Source organism: Varanus komodoensis, unplaced genomic scaffold (assembly GCF_004798865.1).
Source record: "Varanus komodoensis strain SLA01 unplaced genomic scaffold, ASM479886v1 scaffold3, whole genome shotgun sequence".
In the NCBI taxonomy this organism is placed as follows: domain Eukaryota; kingdom Metazoa; phylum Chordata; class Lepidosauria; order Squamata; family Varanidae; genus Varanus; species Varanus komodoensis.
The window spans coordinates 45,757,295-45,773,365 of record NW_025335761.1 but is presented as its reverse complement, the minus strand read 5'-3'; the positions used below and the strand labels follow the sequence as shown (position 1 = coordinate 45,773,365).

Below are 16,071 nucleotides of genomic sequence, written 5' to 3'. Positions count from 1 at the left end.
CATACAATTAAAATAATTCTTATAATACAGTGTCCCGCACCACCAGGACCAATTATGTATGCTGCAATCAGGGAGCGAGGGGGGACTATTTCAAACATTTCAGAAAATTCCCCGCTTCCAAAACTGTAACGATTCTTTCAAAGGCTGGAAGGCACTTTCCCTCCTTTTAAGACATACTCAATAAATACACCCCAAATAATATTAAACTTATTTTTCTCCATATTCCCTTTTCTCACTTTAATCTCACATGTTTATTTGTCATTAATAGCTATATTCCAAACTTCTTTATACCAATCAGACAATTGGTAATCATATTTTACCCTCCAATTCTTAGTATAATTAATCTCACTGCAGTTATTAAATTTGTTGTTAATTCTTTATTATTCCAGCTCCACTTTTTTAAATTGAACACTGAGAGTAGTGCAGTTGTCAGCCACTCAGGAATTCCATTGGAGTAGGGGGTAGCATATAAATGCAAAAATAAATAAATAAATGGATTGCATCTAGAAATGGAAAAGGATAGGAAGAAAAGTCCAGTAAGAATTCTAGCATTGTGACATGGTCAATGGCGTGCGAAGCACCGATGCTTGCTCTTTGGCCTGGATCTAATGACTATTTTCCATCTAACATTTAAAAAATGAGATAATCTTCAGGCATGTCAGTCTGAACACTTTGAAAGAAGAGCAGGAAACAAATGGAATTGAAAAATTAAGCCACCCAGATGCCTAGTGTGTCAGCACAGAATGGCTAATGTGTCAGCACAGAAATTGGATAAATAAATAAATGGCACACAAGGAAAGCATAGTGCACAAACACTGTTTCCACAACTGGCCTTTTGACAGCACTGCTGCACCCAGATTATGTTTCCATTTTTTAAAATGTTGATATTAGGAGAAAAAAATGAATAAACAAGACTGCTTTGCAAACCTAAAATCCTGGGTTGCAACAGATGCCTGGATATACCAACAGGGGAACTTGCTGTCTCTGTTTTCCTAATAATTTCCTGTGGTGACCCCATTTCAAATTCTCACCTCACTCTGCTGTACTCCAAAGAACAGAACTGGATCCACTCACCTACTTGCTCCTCCATATGAACAGCCTGGTCCAGAAAGGACTTCAGCTCTGTGCTTTGTATCAAGTAGCTCTTCAGCTGTGTCATCATCAAGCGGATTTCTTGCAGCATCTCAGTGCTGGAGCTCTGCCTTGCCATCATCTCCAGACTGTACACTTTATAGTCCTGCACCAAGTTGCCGAAGTAGGAGTCTTTGTCCTGGGCCAGTTCCACGATCTTTTTTTGGAGCTTCCTGTCGGCAGACAGGAAAGCTGTGAAGACATGGCTCAGACTGACCATGGATAGACGGCGCTTTGCCTTTCCTAGGATCATGGAACGCGTCTTCTTCACAGAAGGGCTAGTCACTAACTCCAGCTCATCCTCAGTGCTACTTGTAGAATAGGAGTCCTGTTCAGAAGCGGTTGTGTTGGGCCCTGAGCTGCTTACTGGACAATGAAGTGAGTCATGGGAACCTTCAGAAGATGATAAGCTGACAAGCTTACAGTCCAATTTTGATTCCTTTTTTGCCTCAGAACCAATATTTTCTAGTGGTTGTGCATTTCCTGGAAGGTCTACCATTTCTAACTCTTTAGCACTTCTGTGTTTCGAATGGCAAGTGCTGACAGAGGATGACTCTCTTGAAAGCCTCTTCTTCCGTGGGGGTGGAACTGGAGTCCTGATCAGCTTTTTTGAGGGCTTCCTCTGCAGCTCAGCTGGTGTATTCTTGTCCTCACTCTCCACTTTTGCTTCTTGACATGGGGAGGGGTTCTTTTTAATCCCCTGTTCAAGTGTTTGTGGAGTCTCAAAGCACTGAAGATGGTCTGTACAACTTTCCTTCTCATCCCAATGATTTTCTGGCTGTTTCTGGCCCGGTATAAGATGTTCAGAAGATTTAACAAACCAATTCTTTCCTGAAGGTCTTTCAGAGAAGCACCTCCGTGGTGGAATGGATGGAGGAACTCTCTTCTTTGAATTTGGGGATGAAGGGTTACCTGGAGAAAAGGACCCTTGGCCATCATCTTCCTTGTCTTTACTAACTTCAGTTTTCATCTCTGTTTGGTTTTTGTCCAAGACCTGAAGTTGATCCTCTTCAGAAGTGGTCATGGGAGGTTTCTCAGACTGTGCAGGCAGAAGAGGTGGTGGTGGAGGGGGCCGGCGGCTGGGAGACCTCTTTGGGGGTCTTGTCACAATATTGCTAGTAAAAGAATGACTCTTCCTACTGATCTCTGAAGGAGGAACATCCGGGAGAAACCAGTTGCTTCTCTCCTCTATAAAAATAGGATTCACAAACCACAGCCTGTCATTTCCTATTGACAGCTCAATTTCACATGAACAATTGCTAGTGCTGCTTGCAAAACACTGGCTGGAGTTTTTTACTTTTTTTGCTGGGGTTGTGGAGAAACCAGAGCCTTTCACAGGATGGGTAAACCTTTGTCCTTGCCTTTGATTTAAAGAGGAGTCCCAGAAACCTGTCAAAAGATAACTAAGAATTAGAATGGAGAAGACTGACATGTTCTACATCTAGATATTATTAGTTCCTGCACAATATTTCTTGAAAATGTGTATTGTTCTAAATTGCACTGAATGTAAATAGATCATGTTGTCTTAGAATTTTAAAAAAATCAAATAGAATCCTCATATATAAAATATAAGAGTGTCACCACAGGTAAGATTTAAAATAGGTATTTTTTGACAGGGACTTATACAGCTGTATGTTCCATTGCACTGTCAAAACCCCAATTTTAAAAGCAACTCTGGATTTTGACAGCTAGGTGTCAAAATTTCTTTCCAATGAAAAGAAGGTATATTTCCCCAAGCAGCTAGTGTCCTAGGGGAAAGTTCAAAATGCCCAGGACTTTGAATACAGTCAGGGTAAAAAGGAAAAGAGTTAAGGATGTTTCCGCAAGAACAGTATAAATCTCATGACCCATTTTCATAAACAAAGATCCCTTGAACCTTTGCTTTCCCTTGACAGCTTGCCTTTGAAAAGCAGCAATAGAAAGCAATTTAAAAAATTATTGTGAGCCCCTTTGTCCATGTACCTGCTGTACTATGACATCACCCAGCTTAGGTGTTCTGCTGTTGCACTCATGGAACTGCACATCTCTGCAGGTGTAGCTGTTTTTTTAAAAAATCATTACAGGTGCATTTTTTAAAAAAGTTTGACAACCATTGGCAGTCCCTCCAATGTGCTGCCTGGGCAAGTTGAAGGGGCTGCCACTGGTTGCTCAAAAGGAGAGCATAAAAACTTGCTGTCAAGCCAGAAAGATTATCTTTGAAGAAAAGGTTAAGAGGAGGGGAAAAGAACAGGGGACGTAGTCAACTTGACCCTTCCATGAAGTCCTCTGAGATACCTGTGCAAGGACAAGGGGTGAAGCAAGGGAAAAGAGAGGGCAACCCATGGTGAACCCACTGTTGTTTACAGGCAGGGTGATTCAGTGTGTCCAGCACACATGTCCCATGTGTCAGAAAAAAACCCCAACCTGTTGATGGTGGGTACCTATTGGATGGCATTCATGCAGTTACCAACCTATCCTCCCCCAGTACACAGAACAAAGTTGCAGCCTCTCATGATATTATTTTAATAAGCAAAGGAATGCACATGCATGTCTATAAACACATATAAAACATTTTAAATATATATTTTAAAAGGCATGCAGTAGTTGGGCACAAAAGGGTCCTGACGCAATGGTTCGGAATGCATATATGGATATAAGTAAGACAAGCTGTGAATCCAGGTTCAAAACCCAGGTGTAGAAGAGTCAGGTGCACGCTAGGATGCCAGTGGACACACGAGCCAGCTATGTTCACATGCATGCGCTGGCTGTATGAGACGGGGCTTACATGGCAGGGGTCAGACATGAGACCTCAGGGTGTGCTTATCACAGTTTGAAAAATGACCCCTGGAACTGAACATGGAGGAGCTGGCCCAGAAAACCCAATAGCTCTACCTGGCTCTTGATAGATCATCAGCTTGTGGAGAGCTTGTGATTTTCTGAAAATAGGAAAAGAGCCAAGGCAGGGCAAACACATCTTTAGACAAGTCTATGAGCCAGTGTGATATTATGATTAGGGTGTTGCACTTGGAACCAGAGGACCAAGGTTTGAGTTGGGCTTAGCATAAAGTTGAGCCTAACCTACCTCACTAGATTGTTGTGAGGCTAAAATGGAGATGCAAAAGAGAAGGGTTGCCATGTACTCTTTGCTTTTTGGGCAAAAGTGCAATATACAGATAATGAATACATAGATAACATATGCAGGCATTCTGTTTAGGGAAGTCATTGTAAAATGGGTGTGGCTACAGAGCTGACCTTATCTCACCTACATTCTGAGAAACATTTAAAGCAACAATGAAATGCTATTGATGGGAAGAACCACATTTTTCAAAGGTAAAACATGTACTCAATATTCAGTGAATTACCATAAATGAGTTTTTTTCTGTATACCGCTAGAAGTTGAACAGAAGGGCATTTAGGGTACACAAATGTAGTTTGTCCAAGCAGAATAATTGTGGTTAATGGAGAAAACATATCTGTGAATTAGAGCAGCTTTGCACCCTATTTTCAAAACCAATTTCCTGGAAAAGTGATTCCTTTTTCTTGCATATGTTAACTTGAAAAGGGTCTTCTATAAAAGACTTGCTAGACTCAGGATGCAATCCAATGAGATGCCCAGAACCCTCAAAACCTGGAGGTGGTGTGTGAAGGCAATCTTCACTTCCATGCTTCTTCTGCTCTGCAGAAGCCTGGGGTCGTCCTCTACAGCTGCCCATAACTTTCCATACTTCCACCCATCTAACAGGGGAGGTATGCAGCAGCAAGGACAGACTTTACACTCCCTTAGACTTCAAAAACATTTAGGCAGCTAATTTTGGCCATCTAAATGTTTTCCCTCTTTTCACGAGGAGAGACTGGGGACCACCTAAAATTGGTGGAAGCCAAAGGTGCCTCCTCTCCTTAAGAAAATGCTGCTGAAGGGTGACATATCACTTGGCCATATTCCGGTTTCCCAGTTAAACACTGTTACGGGGTTTAAAAACGCAACGAAAACAGCCTTAAGAAATAAAATAAAAACCAGGAGCACCAAGAAACCAGGTAGGAAGTAAGGTGGACACCCCAGGACTATAGCGTTCATGTCATGACCATGCAGGCTCCCCAAACACATCTGATCTTCCACTGCAGCAGGTTGGATGCTGGACCAGAAGAAGCTTTGGTCTGATCTACCAGGCTTCTTCTCATCCAATGGGGAAACAGCACAAGTGATTTATACCCTGTTACTCTTCACAAAGAACCACGCTGGCTAAGAAACAATATAACACACAGTATATCGTTTGAAAAGTATTAACCTCATGCTCTTAAAACAACAAATATATGATAAAATAATATAAAAACATTAACACAAGGAAGCAATCAGGTGACAAAAAGAGCACTTGCCTATACCCTAAAGCCTTCACTAATGGACACATCTTTAACTAGTGCCTATAGGATGAACCCAGAACAGAACGTGGGCTGGCAGAACAAGTTAGTACTTCATCTTGTTGACCCTGTACTCCAAAACAGTACACGATCTCTGGCAGTAGCCTACTAGGTGAGTTGGGCTATCCTCGTCTACAAGAAAAGGAACCTGTGTTCAGGTTAAGCCTGGTGGTGAAACATCTTTTATCCTGAAGGCCAAACTCAATTTCAGAGAAGATGCTCTTCTCTGAAAATGGTGCTCACATGCCAGTGGTAGGTAGGACTGAAGACAAATCATTAAGGCCAAAGACAAAAGCAGTGGGGGCAATTAAAAAAAAAAAAAAATCAGCGTATCGTAGCTTAAAACTCTTATGGCCAGTAGCAAAACCTTAGGAGAGAGCAGTTCAGCCTTTTAGAATGGGGAAAATTCTGGACAAAAGCCAGGAAAGCACTGAATAATTGGTGCTTAGGGAATGGGGAGACCCCATCTCTGTCCAAGGAAGCCATAGTCTGTGACACCAATTCTGAATCGGATGAGAAAGCTGTGGCCCAGCCATGGGAAACCAGGCACTTGAGAACTCATACCAAATCTCCTACCCAAGACTCATGATGATGAAACAGCCTGTCTTCCACAGCTGGAAGACCTGATGGAGGGCACTGCATCTTGACTAAGGCTGCCTATCGTGGGAACAGGGCAGTAGGAAGACGACTCTACAGAAGAGAGTGTCTCAGGGTTGAGGGTAGGGTGTCCACAGATGCGTCATCAACTAGTGTTGCAACAAAGCTCCCTGGAACCCATTCCTCTTCAGTTTGTTGTACTTCCTCTTGTGCTTGGCCTCTCATTGCTGGCGGCAATGCCTTGGTAACTCGGAAACTTCCTGCTTTTACTGGAACTATGAATATAGGTGAATTCTGTGTGTTCTGAACCCAGAACTGATTGGGTCTTCTTTTATAGAGGGTGTGAAAAGATTCAGGTCGAGGAACTACATTGTAATCTGTTATCTGTGGATCTTCATTGAGATTGTAAGGATTTAGTGCTATTAGAATAATTGCATTACAACCTATTGCTGAGATAGCACCTTGGCATCTGGAAGTCAGCTTCCAGCCAAAGGGATGTGGCCAACTAGAGAAACTTGGACAGCCTGATTTGGTCCTTGGGCCTGTGGTTTCCCACTCCAGTGTTAAGACCACATGGTCACCATAATCCAAGCCACTGGGAGATCTAAAAGGATCAGTAGTGCCATACTAATTGCAGGATTTATATTCATTACTGGCTTCTGTTGTACAAGTACCTGGAAACCCCTTTTCTGTATCTCTTACTATATCTGAGCATTCTGATTTATTTCCTAGTTGTTATCTGTTTATTGATTTATATGCTGTTTTACTAAAAGGACATACAAAAGAAACAACGAATTACCCAGCCATGGTGTTCACTATAAAAGAGAATAATACAAATGTTAGGGAGGTGGGAACAAGAGTTGTTCCTAGGAGCATGCGCATATACTTTGGAAGTGTCACTCCAAGATGGGGGAATTCCTACTCTTAAAAAAGCATGATTCTAGGGGAAGTGGAAATTGACGATAGATACGCATTGTAAATTATGAATGCTTTCCATCTGGAAAAGGCACAATCCTATGCAAATATAGACAGGAAATTAGAATTATTTGGTGTTTTTTCTATCTAATCTTGTACTGGATTGTGTGCTTAAGCACTCTGTCTGCCATCACCCCCCTGTTCCAGTGAATTAGGCTTTGCTAAGAAGAAAGCACAATTCAGTATATCTATTTTTTGAGCGTGACTTTTTCTTAAAGGGAAGCTTGGAACAGAACCCTGTTCAGGTGCTGTGCACCTGGTCTGCATGCAGAAAGTCTCAGGTTCAGTTCTTGGCATCTCTCGATGAGGTTGACCACTGGGCCCAATCCCCTGCTCAGTGCAGGGCTGCAAGTTAAACCATTCATCTCAGATGTCTGTCTAGCTGCATCTTGAATGCCTCTAGTGTGGAAGAGCCCACAACCTTCTTTGGTAATTGGTTCCACTCTCATACTGCTCCAACAGTCAGGAAGTTCTTCCTGATGTCCCGCCAGAACCTGACTTCCTGTAACTTGAGCCTGTTATTCTGTGTCTTGCACTCCGGGATGATCAAAAAGAGCCTTTTTCTCTTCTTCTTTGTGATAGCCTTTCAAATACCTGAAGAGTGGATCATATCTCCCCTCACTCTTCTCTTCTCGAGGCAAAACATGTCTAGTTCTTTCACTCTCCCCTCATAGGGCTTTGTTTCCAGTCCCTGGATTATCCTTCTTGCCCTCCTCTGAACCAGCTTTCTCTTAAGCTGCAGTGCCCAGTACAGGACACAGTACTCCCAGTGAGGCCTAACCAGTGCAGAACTAACCATTTCCTACCTCCTTTTCTTCCCATTTTCCTTCTTCCTTTTTAAAATAATATTTATTTTTGTTGTTAGGGGTTTTGCTTACTTGGAGGCTGATGTTTTAGTGTTTCTACAGACACATTTTTTTTTACCCTGCTCTGGGACTGCAGGAAGAAGAGTGTATATCATGTTTGCAAAAGAGATCAATCAAACTGAAGAAGCACTCCAAGGATCTAGAACAGACCTGGGCATTGTACAGCCCGCGGACCACATCCGGACCGATGGCTGACCCTGACTGGCCCGCATGAGGTCACTGGCAAATTAAGAGTCAATGCAAATATATATCGTCATAATATAGATGCAAGCAATACAACTGCACTGCTTTTATTTTGAAGGATCTGCTAAACTGAATTGAATTTATTGCTTTTCATGTAATGTTAATGTGTTTGTGAATATTCATTAAATAGTGTTGTTCCATGCTCCACATTTTCACTGTTTTTATAGAGATATATATTGAGCAGAGCTGTAAGTGTATTGGTCCGGCCCTTAACAACTGTCAAAGTTTCTCATGTGGCCCCATAGGAAAATTAATTGCCCACCCCTGATCTAGAAAGTGGGTTTATCCAGCTGCTAGCAACATAAAATCAATTTCCTAAAGGGGCCAGCACTGTGGCAAGCAAAAGCACATGCGTAACACTGGGCTGGAGTAGCCACTTATCACATGGAAAGAAAGAGGACAAAAGAGGACACGATTTGCCTAGAATCTGCATGTGCTAATTGACAAATTTAGAATAATGACTGCAACTGAAACAGAAAAAGGACCTTGTCACAGGGAGAAGGGAATGACCGCATGTCATGGGTGGCCTGCTCCACCTCCCGCCCCTGCGGCAGTTGTCGAGGGCCACTTCCCAGGACATTGCTGCTCCCCTTCGGTATGGTCCTTATCTTTGGACTGGACAGTCCTTCAAACAGAGGATACCTTCAAAAACAGGACTGTCTTCTGACTGCCCTTCAATATTTTGGTCAAGTATTTGATTAATCACATAGCATATCACTGAGGCTTGCCTTACTTTCTGGGGCAACTTTATGCAGCCTCAGTTCACAAGCGCTCTTGCAAAGGAGGGCTAAAATTTCCTCCAGTTGTTTTTCCCGAACAATTGGAAGGATTTTTTAAAAAAAAATCTCCATTTACTCTAATGGACACTTCTACCCATTTTTAACCCTGTTGCACATGACAGGCAGCAAACATAGAAAAAGAATTGGGGCTGGGGAGGCATTCATGTCAGGAATAAAAGACGCTAATGGTCAGTGAGGTTAGTGTAGTGTGAGTTCTGCTCTAGGACACACCGACACCCAGATTTATGCTGGGCTCTCCGACGTTCTTTGCACAAGCTGAAGCAACTTTGTACAGTGCAGCAGCCAAGAGCGATAATGGATTTCCAGGGGCAGCCAGGAACATTTTTATGCTTGCAGAGAGCACCACTATTAGCTAACAGCTCTTGTCTTTAGAGAAGCACTAAACTTCCCATATCTTAAGAAGATATTTCCAATGCAACTTACCTATTCCCAGATTAGAGATGGTTTCTAGGTCTTTAACACTATTGGCCTCCAATATTGCTTGGGGCAGCCTTAGCATAAAGGGAAGCAAATCTCTAAGGAGTGAAAAAGAAAAATAAATAAATAAATAAATAAATAAACACAGCTGCATCAGGTCAGGAAGGTCAGAAAAACAGTCTTCCAGATTGTTCGACGTGACCTTCCCTCTTGTCTTAAAACTAGCATGAGGAAATGTTTGCTCTGCAAAGTAATTTCCTAGAGAACTTTTGTTATGGGGCAGCCTATGAACAGACTGAAAACCGCAGTGATTTCAAAGAAGTTTATATCTGATCCAGAACATTTTAAAGTTAATATTAATAGGCATATGGGTTGATGGCCTTGGACCAGGGAAAGGGTGCAGAAAAATTCCCCATCAGGCATGGAGCTCTTTGGTGCATACAAGGCAGTCACACAAGCCTAGTGCACCTAACGTGGTTTTTGCCAGGCGCAACAACATCTTCCTCACAAAGACCACTGGAAAAGGTGGGAAACGAGCATGGATGCAGGTTTTGGTAGGCACTAGGCTCACCCGGACTCGATCCCAGAATATTTTGCAGATCAAAGCCTGGAGCATATATCAGGAAATCAGTGTCATGCATGTGCGCTTGGATGAGATTCCCAGGCGTGCACAAGAGACGGAGGGCTCTGGTGGGAATGGTGGCTCAGACTCGGAGGAGGGGGAGTGGATGGCTGACCCAGCCGTGACTCAGAGCTCTCACTCTGATATGGGAGTTGTTGAGACTAGCGAGGCCCCAGCTGCCCAAACTCTCCCGCTGAGCCAGCTCTGGATCAAAGCGCTTCAAGGGCAACCACTGAGCCCCCTCCCACTCCTGGAGGTGGGAAGAAGCAGGCAGAGAACAGGCTGGGGAGGGGCTCTCAGGAGGAGAACGTGACACCCCTGGAGACGTGGACGCAAGGGCCTGTCGACACACTGGACCACTTAGGGGCTCAATGGGAGGAGCGTCAGCGTGCCCACTTCCACAGCAGGCCCCCGTCCAGAGATCGGCCTCGGAGGGTTCATAAACAGCGCTTTGGGTGAACAGGGGCAGAGCGAGGGGTCAACTTTCCACCTGGAGTGTGTGTTTCGAGGCTTGTGAATACGTTGTTGCTGTTTGGAATAAGACTCTTCTAATTATTGCTGAAGTGCCTGCCTCGTTTGGGAGGGGACGCCTAGCTCACGACAATTAGTATGGCACAGTAGCTAAGATGTCGGTGCAGGGGAGTTGGATTCCAAGCACTGCTCAGCTACAGAAGTCACCAGGTGGCCTTGGGCATGCTGTCTCTTGCCTAACTTGTAGTATGTTTTTATTTAAATAAAAAATTTCAACCTAAAAAAAAAAAAATTCAACCTAACTTGCCCTCCAGAGCTGTTGTGAGGGTAAAGTTTGGAAGGGGGACCTCACACCAATCTACCTGGAGGAAGGGTGAGATGGAGAGGAAATAAGTTTTAAAAAAGGAGATCTCTAACCATGTGCAGAGTGCCTGTCCCCAAACACCAGAATGGGAGAGTTGAGTTCTGGGGTGGCCATGTACAGAAGCACATGTCTTTCAGGGGACATAAGACACAGGTGACTATTGCCAAAGGCCACGCAGTCCAAAGAGAAGCATTGCTGTTGCTTCATTTCCAAAATGATGTCAAATACAATTCTTTAAAAACAGCTTAAAATGCAAGTTTTGATTAGCAGTCTCCATTTATAGAGCTTGGTTGTAGTTTCTTTACCCCGCAGGAAGTCTTTTTCCTTCTTCACATGACTGCCACGAGTGTTGAGCAAACTGGCTGCTTCTGCAGATCCCAAAATGGCTAAGAGATGAACTCATGAAGGACACTCTCAGCACCCCACCCCATGCTTAGCTAGCACTTGCCTCCTCGAAACCAAAACACTTTGCACTGCCTTCTTGAGGCAGAGCCTCATTTAAAGACAGCTGGATTCACCACACCATGGAGCAGAACTCCCAGAATTCCTGGCTATTAGCCACACTGGCTTGGGAGTTCAGGTCCAAAACACCTGGAGGGCACCATGATAGGGAAGGATGCAGTTGTTTCTTAATATTTTGCAAGGTTTAATTCTCTAAATAAATCCATGCACTCATTTGCCTTTCTCTTTTACCAAGAGTCTTCGGGAAATAAATTTTTCAAACTGAAAAATGAACTGAGAAGGACACTAAAAAGCAGCTTTCCTCAGCCTGGAGACTTGCAGGTATGTTGGACTGCAGCACCCATCACTTTCATTCCATCAAGGAAATGATGGGAGATGTAGTCCAACACATCTGGAGGGCAGCTGCATGTGCAGGATGTGCTAGAGAGTTGGTGCCAGAAGTAAAGTATACCTTTTCTGTCCTGGACAATCTATAAAAAAGGGTCTTTGGCAATCTCACTGGAATTTCTTCAGTGAGCAGTTCAGAAGTGCAATGCTCAGATCGCCCATGGCCAGTGATAGCTTCTTGTCTCTCCGTTAGCCTTTGGTGAACAAAGACTTCAAAAGTGCTCATTGTTTCCCTCCTCCTTTGCAAGCAGCAGCCGAAATCTGAGGAATAAGACATCATAGGATGGATCTTTTTTAGCACTGCTCCCAGAATATGCGGAAAGAAGGCCGAGAACTGGCACCTGTCATGAGTTCTCTCAGACATGTTATCTGGGAAACTCTATGCCATCGTTTGCCTTTTTGGGTTTGTTTGTTTGGTATTTTTAGCAAAATGTGGTGGCAGTGGTGAAGTAAACAGGAAAATGCTGTGCTCAACAGGGTCTGTCAAGTTACCTCAGTCACATAAGCTTCATGAAGCAGCCCAGGCCAACTGTTGAGCCCCGTGTTATTTCACTGGGGACAAGCCACAGCTTAGCAAGGAGGCTCCCGTGTAGCAAAGGTCCCACATTCAGTCCACAGCATCGCAGGTAGGGCTGGGAAACACCATGGTCTGAAATGTGGGACAGCTGCTGCCGGTCGGTATAGTTGACAGTACTGAACGTAGTGGACCATCAGCCAGCAGGCAACTTTCTGTGTTCCCCAGTAAGGGTCGTGCCAGCCCTCCTGCCTTCTCCACTTACTAGGGAAGGCACTGGCAATGTAACATCAACCCTCTGTCTTGGGGAAGAGCAACCGCTCAGTTATGGAGCACAAGCTTTGTATGCAGAACCTCCCAGGCGTTCATACATGTGACTCCACCCAGATGTTCCACTGCCTGAGCACCCCCCCCCCCAACCTGCTGGGTAGGCCAGGCCTAAAACACGGTCAGCCCCACCACAGGCAGACCTAGTGGGTTTCCTCAGGTGGCAGATACTAGGAGGTGGAAGCAAGATGTTGGAACGGAGAGCTGAGGGCCTCACGGCCTGCCCTCTACCATCCAAGCTAGTTTGCTCCCTACGGGTGGAGTAGAAGATGCTGCCTCACTGCCACTGCTGAAGAGGGATCGAACGGCTAGTGTAGTAGCTATGAGGGGGCCAAGGCTATCTTGTATTTGTGCCTCAAGCAACGAAACAGTGTGGGCATCCCCTGCCAAAGCCCTGCCAATTACACTGTTACGAGTGGGGTCCTACAACTTTGCCTACTTTCCTACTCTATGTGAACTGATTCCAGCTTTGTATTTACGCTTCAGCCCGGTTGCCATAAGTGACAAAGGATTCAGTGCAAGCAAGTGAGCAGTCTGGTGGAGGAGAGGTGGGACTCTTCATCTCAACTTACCTACTGACACAGTAGAATGCCACCAGTTTGAAGATATCTTCAAACACCAGGAGGGATCCTTCCAGGTGTAGCACTGATGAGAAACAAAAACATCATTCAGGGACAATTCTTACTAAATCAGACAGAATGACACATAGACTCACTTTGGAATTATCACCTTTAGGATGTTGTGGGGAGAAATGACAGAAATTATGTGCCATGGCTTCTTTGGGAGAGTACTTGTAGAACATTGAAAAATAAAAATACAAAGAGACAAACATATACATGCTTGTTTTGTATCTCCACAAGTTTTTCACTTCTAGTTTTTAGCCGCATTTACCAAGTTAGAGTTGCAGGAATCCATTCTATTCAGTCCACTGCTTGAACCTTTTTGTCTCTGTACACAGATCTCTCCTCCAGCACAAATGTCACTTCATACTGAAAGTCACTTGCAAATACTATGGCATGCCTATAATGCGGTAGCAACTTAAAAATATACCAATCATTGAACAGGATAATTACAGTCGGGTAAAGCCAGTCCCCACCATTCACGGAAAGCTCAAAAACCCATTTTAGAAACACCTGAGGGATTCCAGGTATGCCTACTTGAAGCAAAAGTGGGCACTTCTAAAGTGAGAGGAAAACTTGATTATGGATTATGGTCATGGGAACTGAGAAACAGAGAAGAATTCAAGGAAAGAGCCCTGCCAAGTGAACTGGCAGAGAGAAAGAACTCCACATGAGCTTTCTTTTGACAAGAACTCAGAAAAGGAAACCCACTGTTTTAAGCAAGCTGCAATATCCACAACAGGTTGTGCTTGGCCCAGATCGAAAATGCAGAGTGTAAATCAGCAAATGTCTCTGCTAGCATTTCTTTTTTACAAAAGTAAGCAGTGATTTTAAATTCACCTAGTTCCCGTCTCCCACAGTTAGAAAACATAGGAAACCTGTACAGACAGAGATACATCACACACAACTCAACTACTAATGGCAATTTGTTCAGTTGATTTTTTTTCCCTGAGCACAAACTGAGTTTCAAAATAGTAAGAGTTCTGACTGACCGAAAAACTGCTTGTAAGAGTAGTCCTTATAAGGTAGTTTCACACAAATGAAACCAGAAATATTTCTTTTGGGTTTGTAATGCAAATGTAAACTCTAGAAAGATTAAGGAATTTTCTTGATTTAAAAATAACTACCTTCCATTTTCTAATTGGCATTGTTATCATCACGCACGAGAATGGCAGGAAAGGCTCAGAAGTTGTTTTAGTTATGTGAAAAGGCAAAGAAAACAGAACAGAAAGAAGGAAATTGTATGTATCTGTGCAGGCGGGAGTTTTCGGGAAGTTCAGCCTTAGAGGAAGGGATTACAATGTTCAGATGGAAACTGTGCTTACTGGCACTCACAACAATCACTGCAAGTTGTGCGTAAAAACACCAGGGCAGAGTTGCCATCATCTCAGATGAGGGGAAACATCCCACTGTTACCCTGTGAATCTGAAACAAACTCTTCTCTGAGGACAAAATGATCCTTCTTTTCTTTTCTTTTATAACTTTTCTTTTATAACTTCTTTTATATCATTTATATTTTTTATTTATTTTATATTATTAATTTTAATTTTATATTGTTATTTTTATATTGTATTGTATTTTATTGTGTTGTAAGCCACCCCGAGGCTTTGGCAAGGGGCGGCATAGAAACGTTCTAATAATAATAATAATAATAATAATAATAATAATAATAATAATAATAATCCCCACTACTACCAGCAAAATCTGTATTCCTCCCTACTAACTGGAGGCAGAGACAGGACTGCTTTGCCTTCCTGTGTGGTGAGGGGGCCACAGTGTTGGACTGGGGACTTGGGAGATTCAGGTTCTAGTCTCCATTCAGCCACAAAGCTTACAGGGTTTCTTTGGGCCAGTCACTCACTCTCAACCTAGCCTACCTCACAGGGTTGTTGTTGTTGTGGGGATAAAATGGAGCTAACTAAGCCACCTTGGGCTGTTCACAAAAGAAAAAAAGCAGGAAAGAAATGTAATAATGATAACAACAAATTCTCCTCTAATCTCAGTTCAGCACATACACAAACTTTTCTGTCATTTCATCATCTATTTCCCCAACCTGACACCCTCCAGGTGGGTAGGACTACAATTCCCATGTCAGCTAGAAATTTATGGAAGTTGTCATCTAGCACATCTGGAGGATGCCAGATTGGGGGAGGCCAATCTACCCCAGCTTTGGGTTAGATATCCTGGAAGGTTTATTATTTATTATTTATTTATTTATTTATTTATTTATTTTTCTATTTATATCCTGCCTTTTTCCTCAAAGGACTCAAGGCAGCTTACATCATTCTCCTCCTCCATCTTATCCCCACAACAACAACCCTGTGAGGTAGGTTGGGCCGCGAGTCTGTGACTGGCCCAAAGTCACCCAGTTGGCTCCATGGCCGAGCGGGGACTAGAACCCAGATCGTCTGAGTCCCAGTCCCATGCTCTTAACCACTACACCACTCTGGCTCTCTTGTGATGGACTGTTGAACTTGAAGCTTTCTGGATAATGTGAAGCAGCCAGGGGACATATGGAGTTGGAGATCCTCAAGATCAGTGGTGATCAAGCAGGACTCAAATGGTGCTAAGGCCAACCGGCACTTTAAAAAAGCCTTGCTGTACCAGTCCGACTCCAGTTCCTACCTTCAATCAATCCCCAGTGTAGCAGGTCCCTTCACTGTAGTGCATTCTAGGACTGGCCTTGCTCACAACAACCCAGGGATTAGACCAAGACTGACTGACTGAACCGGACCACATGGTAGAGCAGGGATTTAAATCCAGAGGGGGCCCCAACCAGCCAACATCCGGTACTATTCAGTCCATTGGATTTGGGCCTCAGTAACATGGTTTGAGCGTATGTAGCTACAAAGCATGGTCAGGAATGTTTTTTTCTGGAAA

At 43.6% G+C, this 16,071-nt stretch overlaps 1 protein-coding gene across 4 annotated transcripts in view; it reads right to left on the bottom strand.

Annotated features, from left to right (window-relative positions):
* The window catches only part of RIN3 (Ras and Rab interactor 3), an 88,489-nt gene that overhangs the window by 27,021 nt on the left and 45,397 nt on the right, over nucleotides 1-16,071 (bottom strand). For 2 of the 4 annotated variants that reach the window (XM_044436558.1, XM_044436557.1), the window contains 3 exons: nucleotides 13,144-13,216; nucleotides 9,431-9,522; nucleotides 1,075-2,520 (listed from right to left, as the gene is read on the bottom strand). In XM_044436558.1, coding sequence (XP_044292493.1) covers nucleotides 1,075-2,520; nucleotides 9,431-9,522; nucleotides 13,144-13,216 — 1,611 coding nt within the window. Of the gene's footprint in view, nucleotides 1-1,074; nucleotides 2,521-9,430; nucleotides 9,523-11,794; nucleotides 11,992-13,143; nucleotides 13,217-16,071 lie in introns of all 4 variants that reach the window. The other 2 variants (XM_044436560.1, XM_044436559.1) reach the window with 2 other exon arrangements.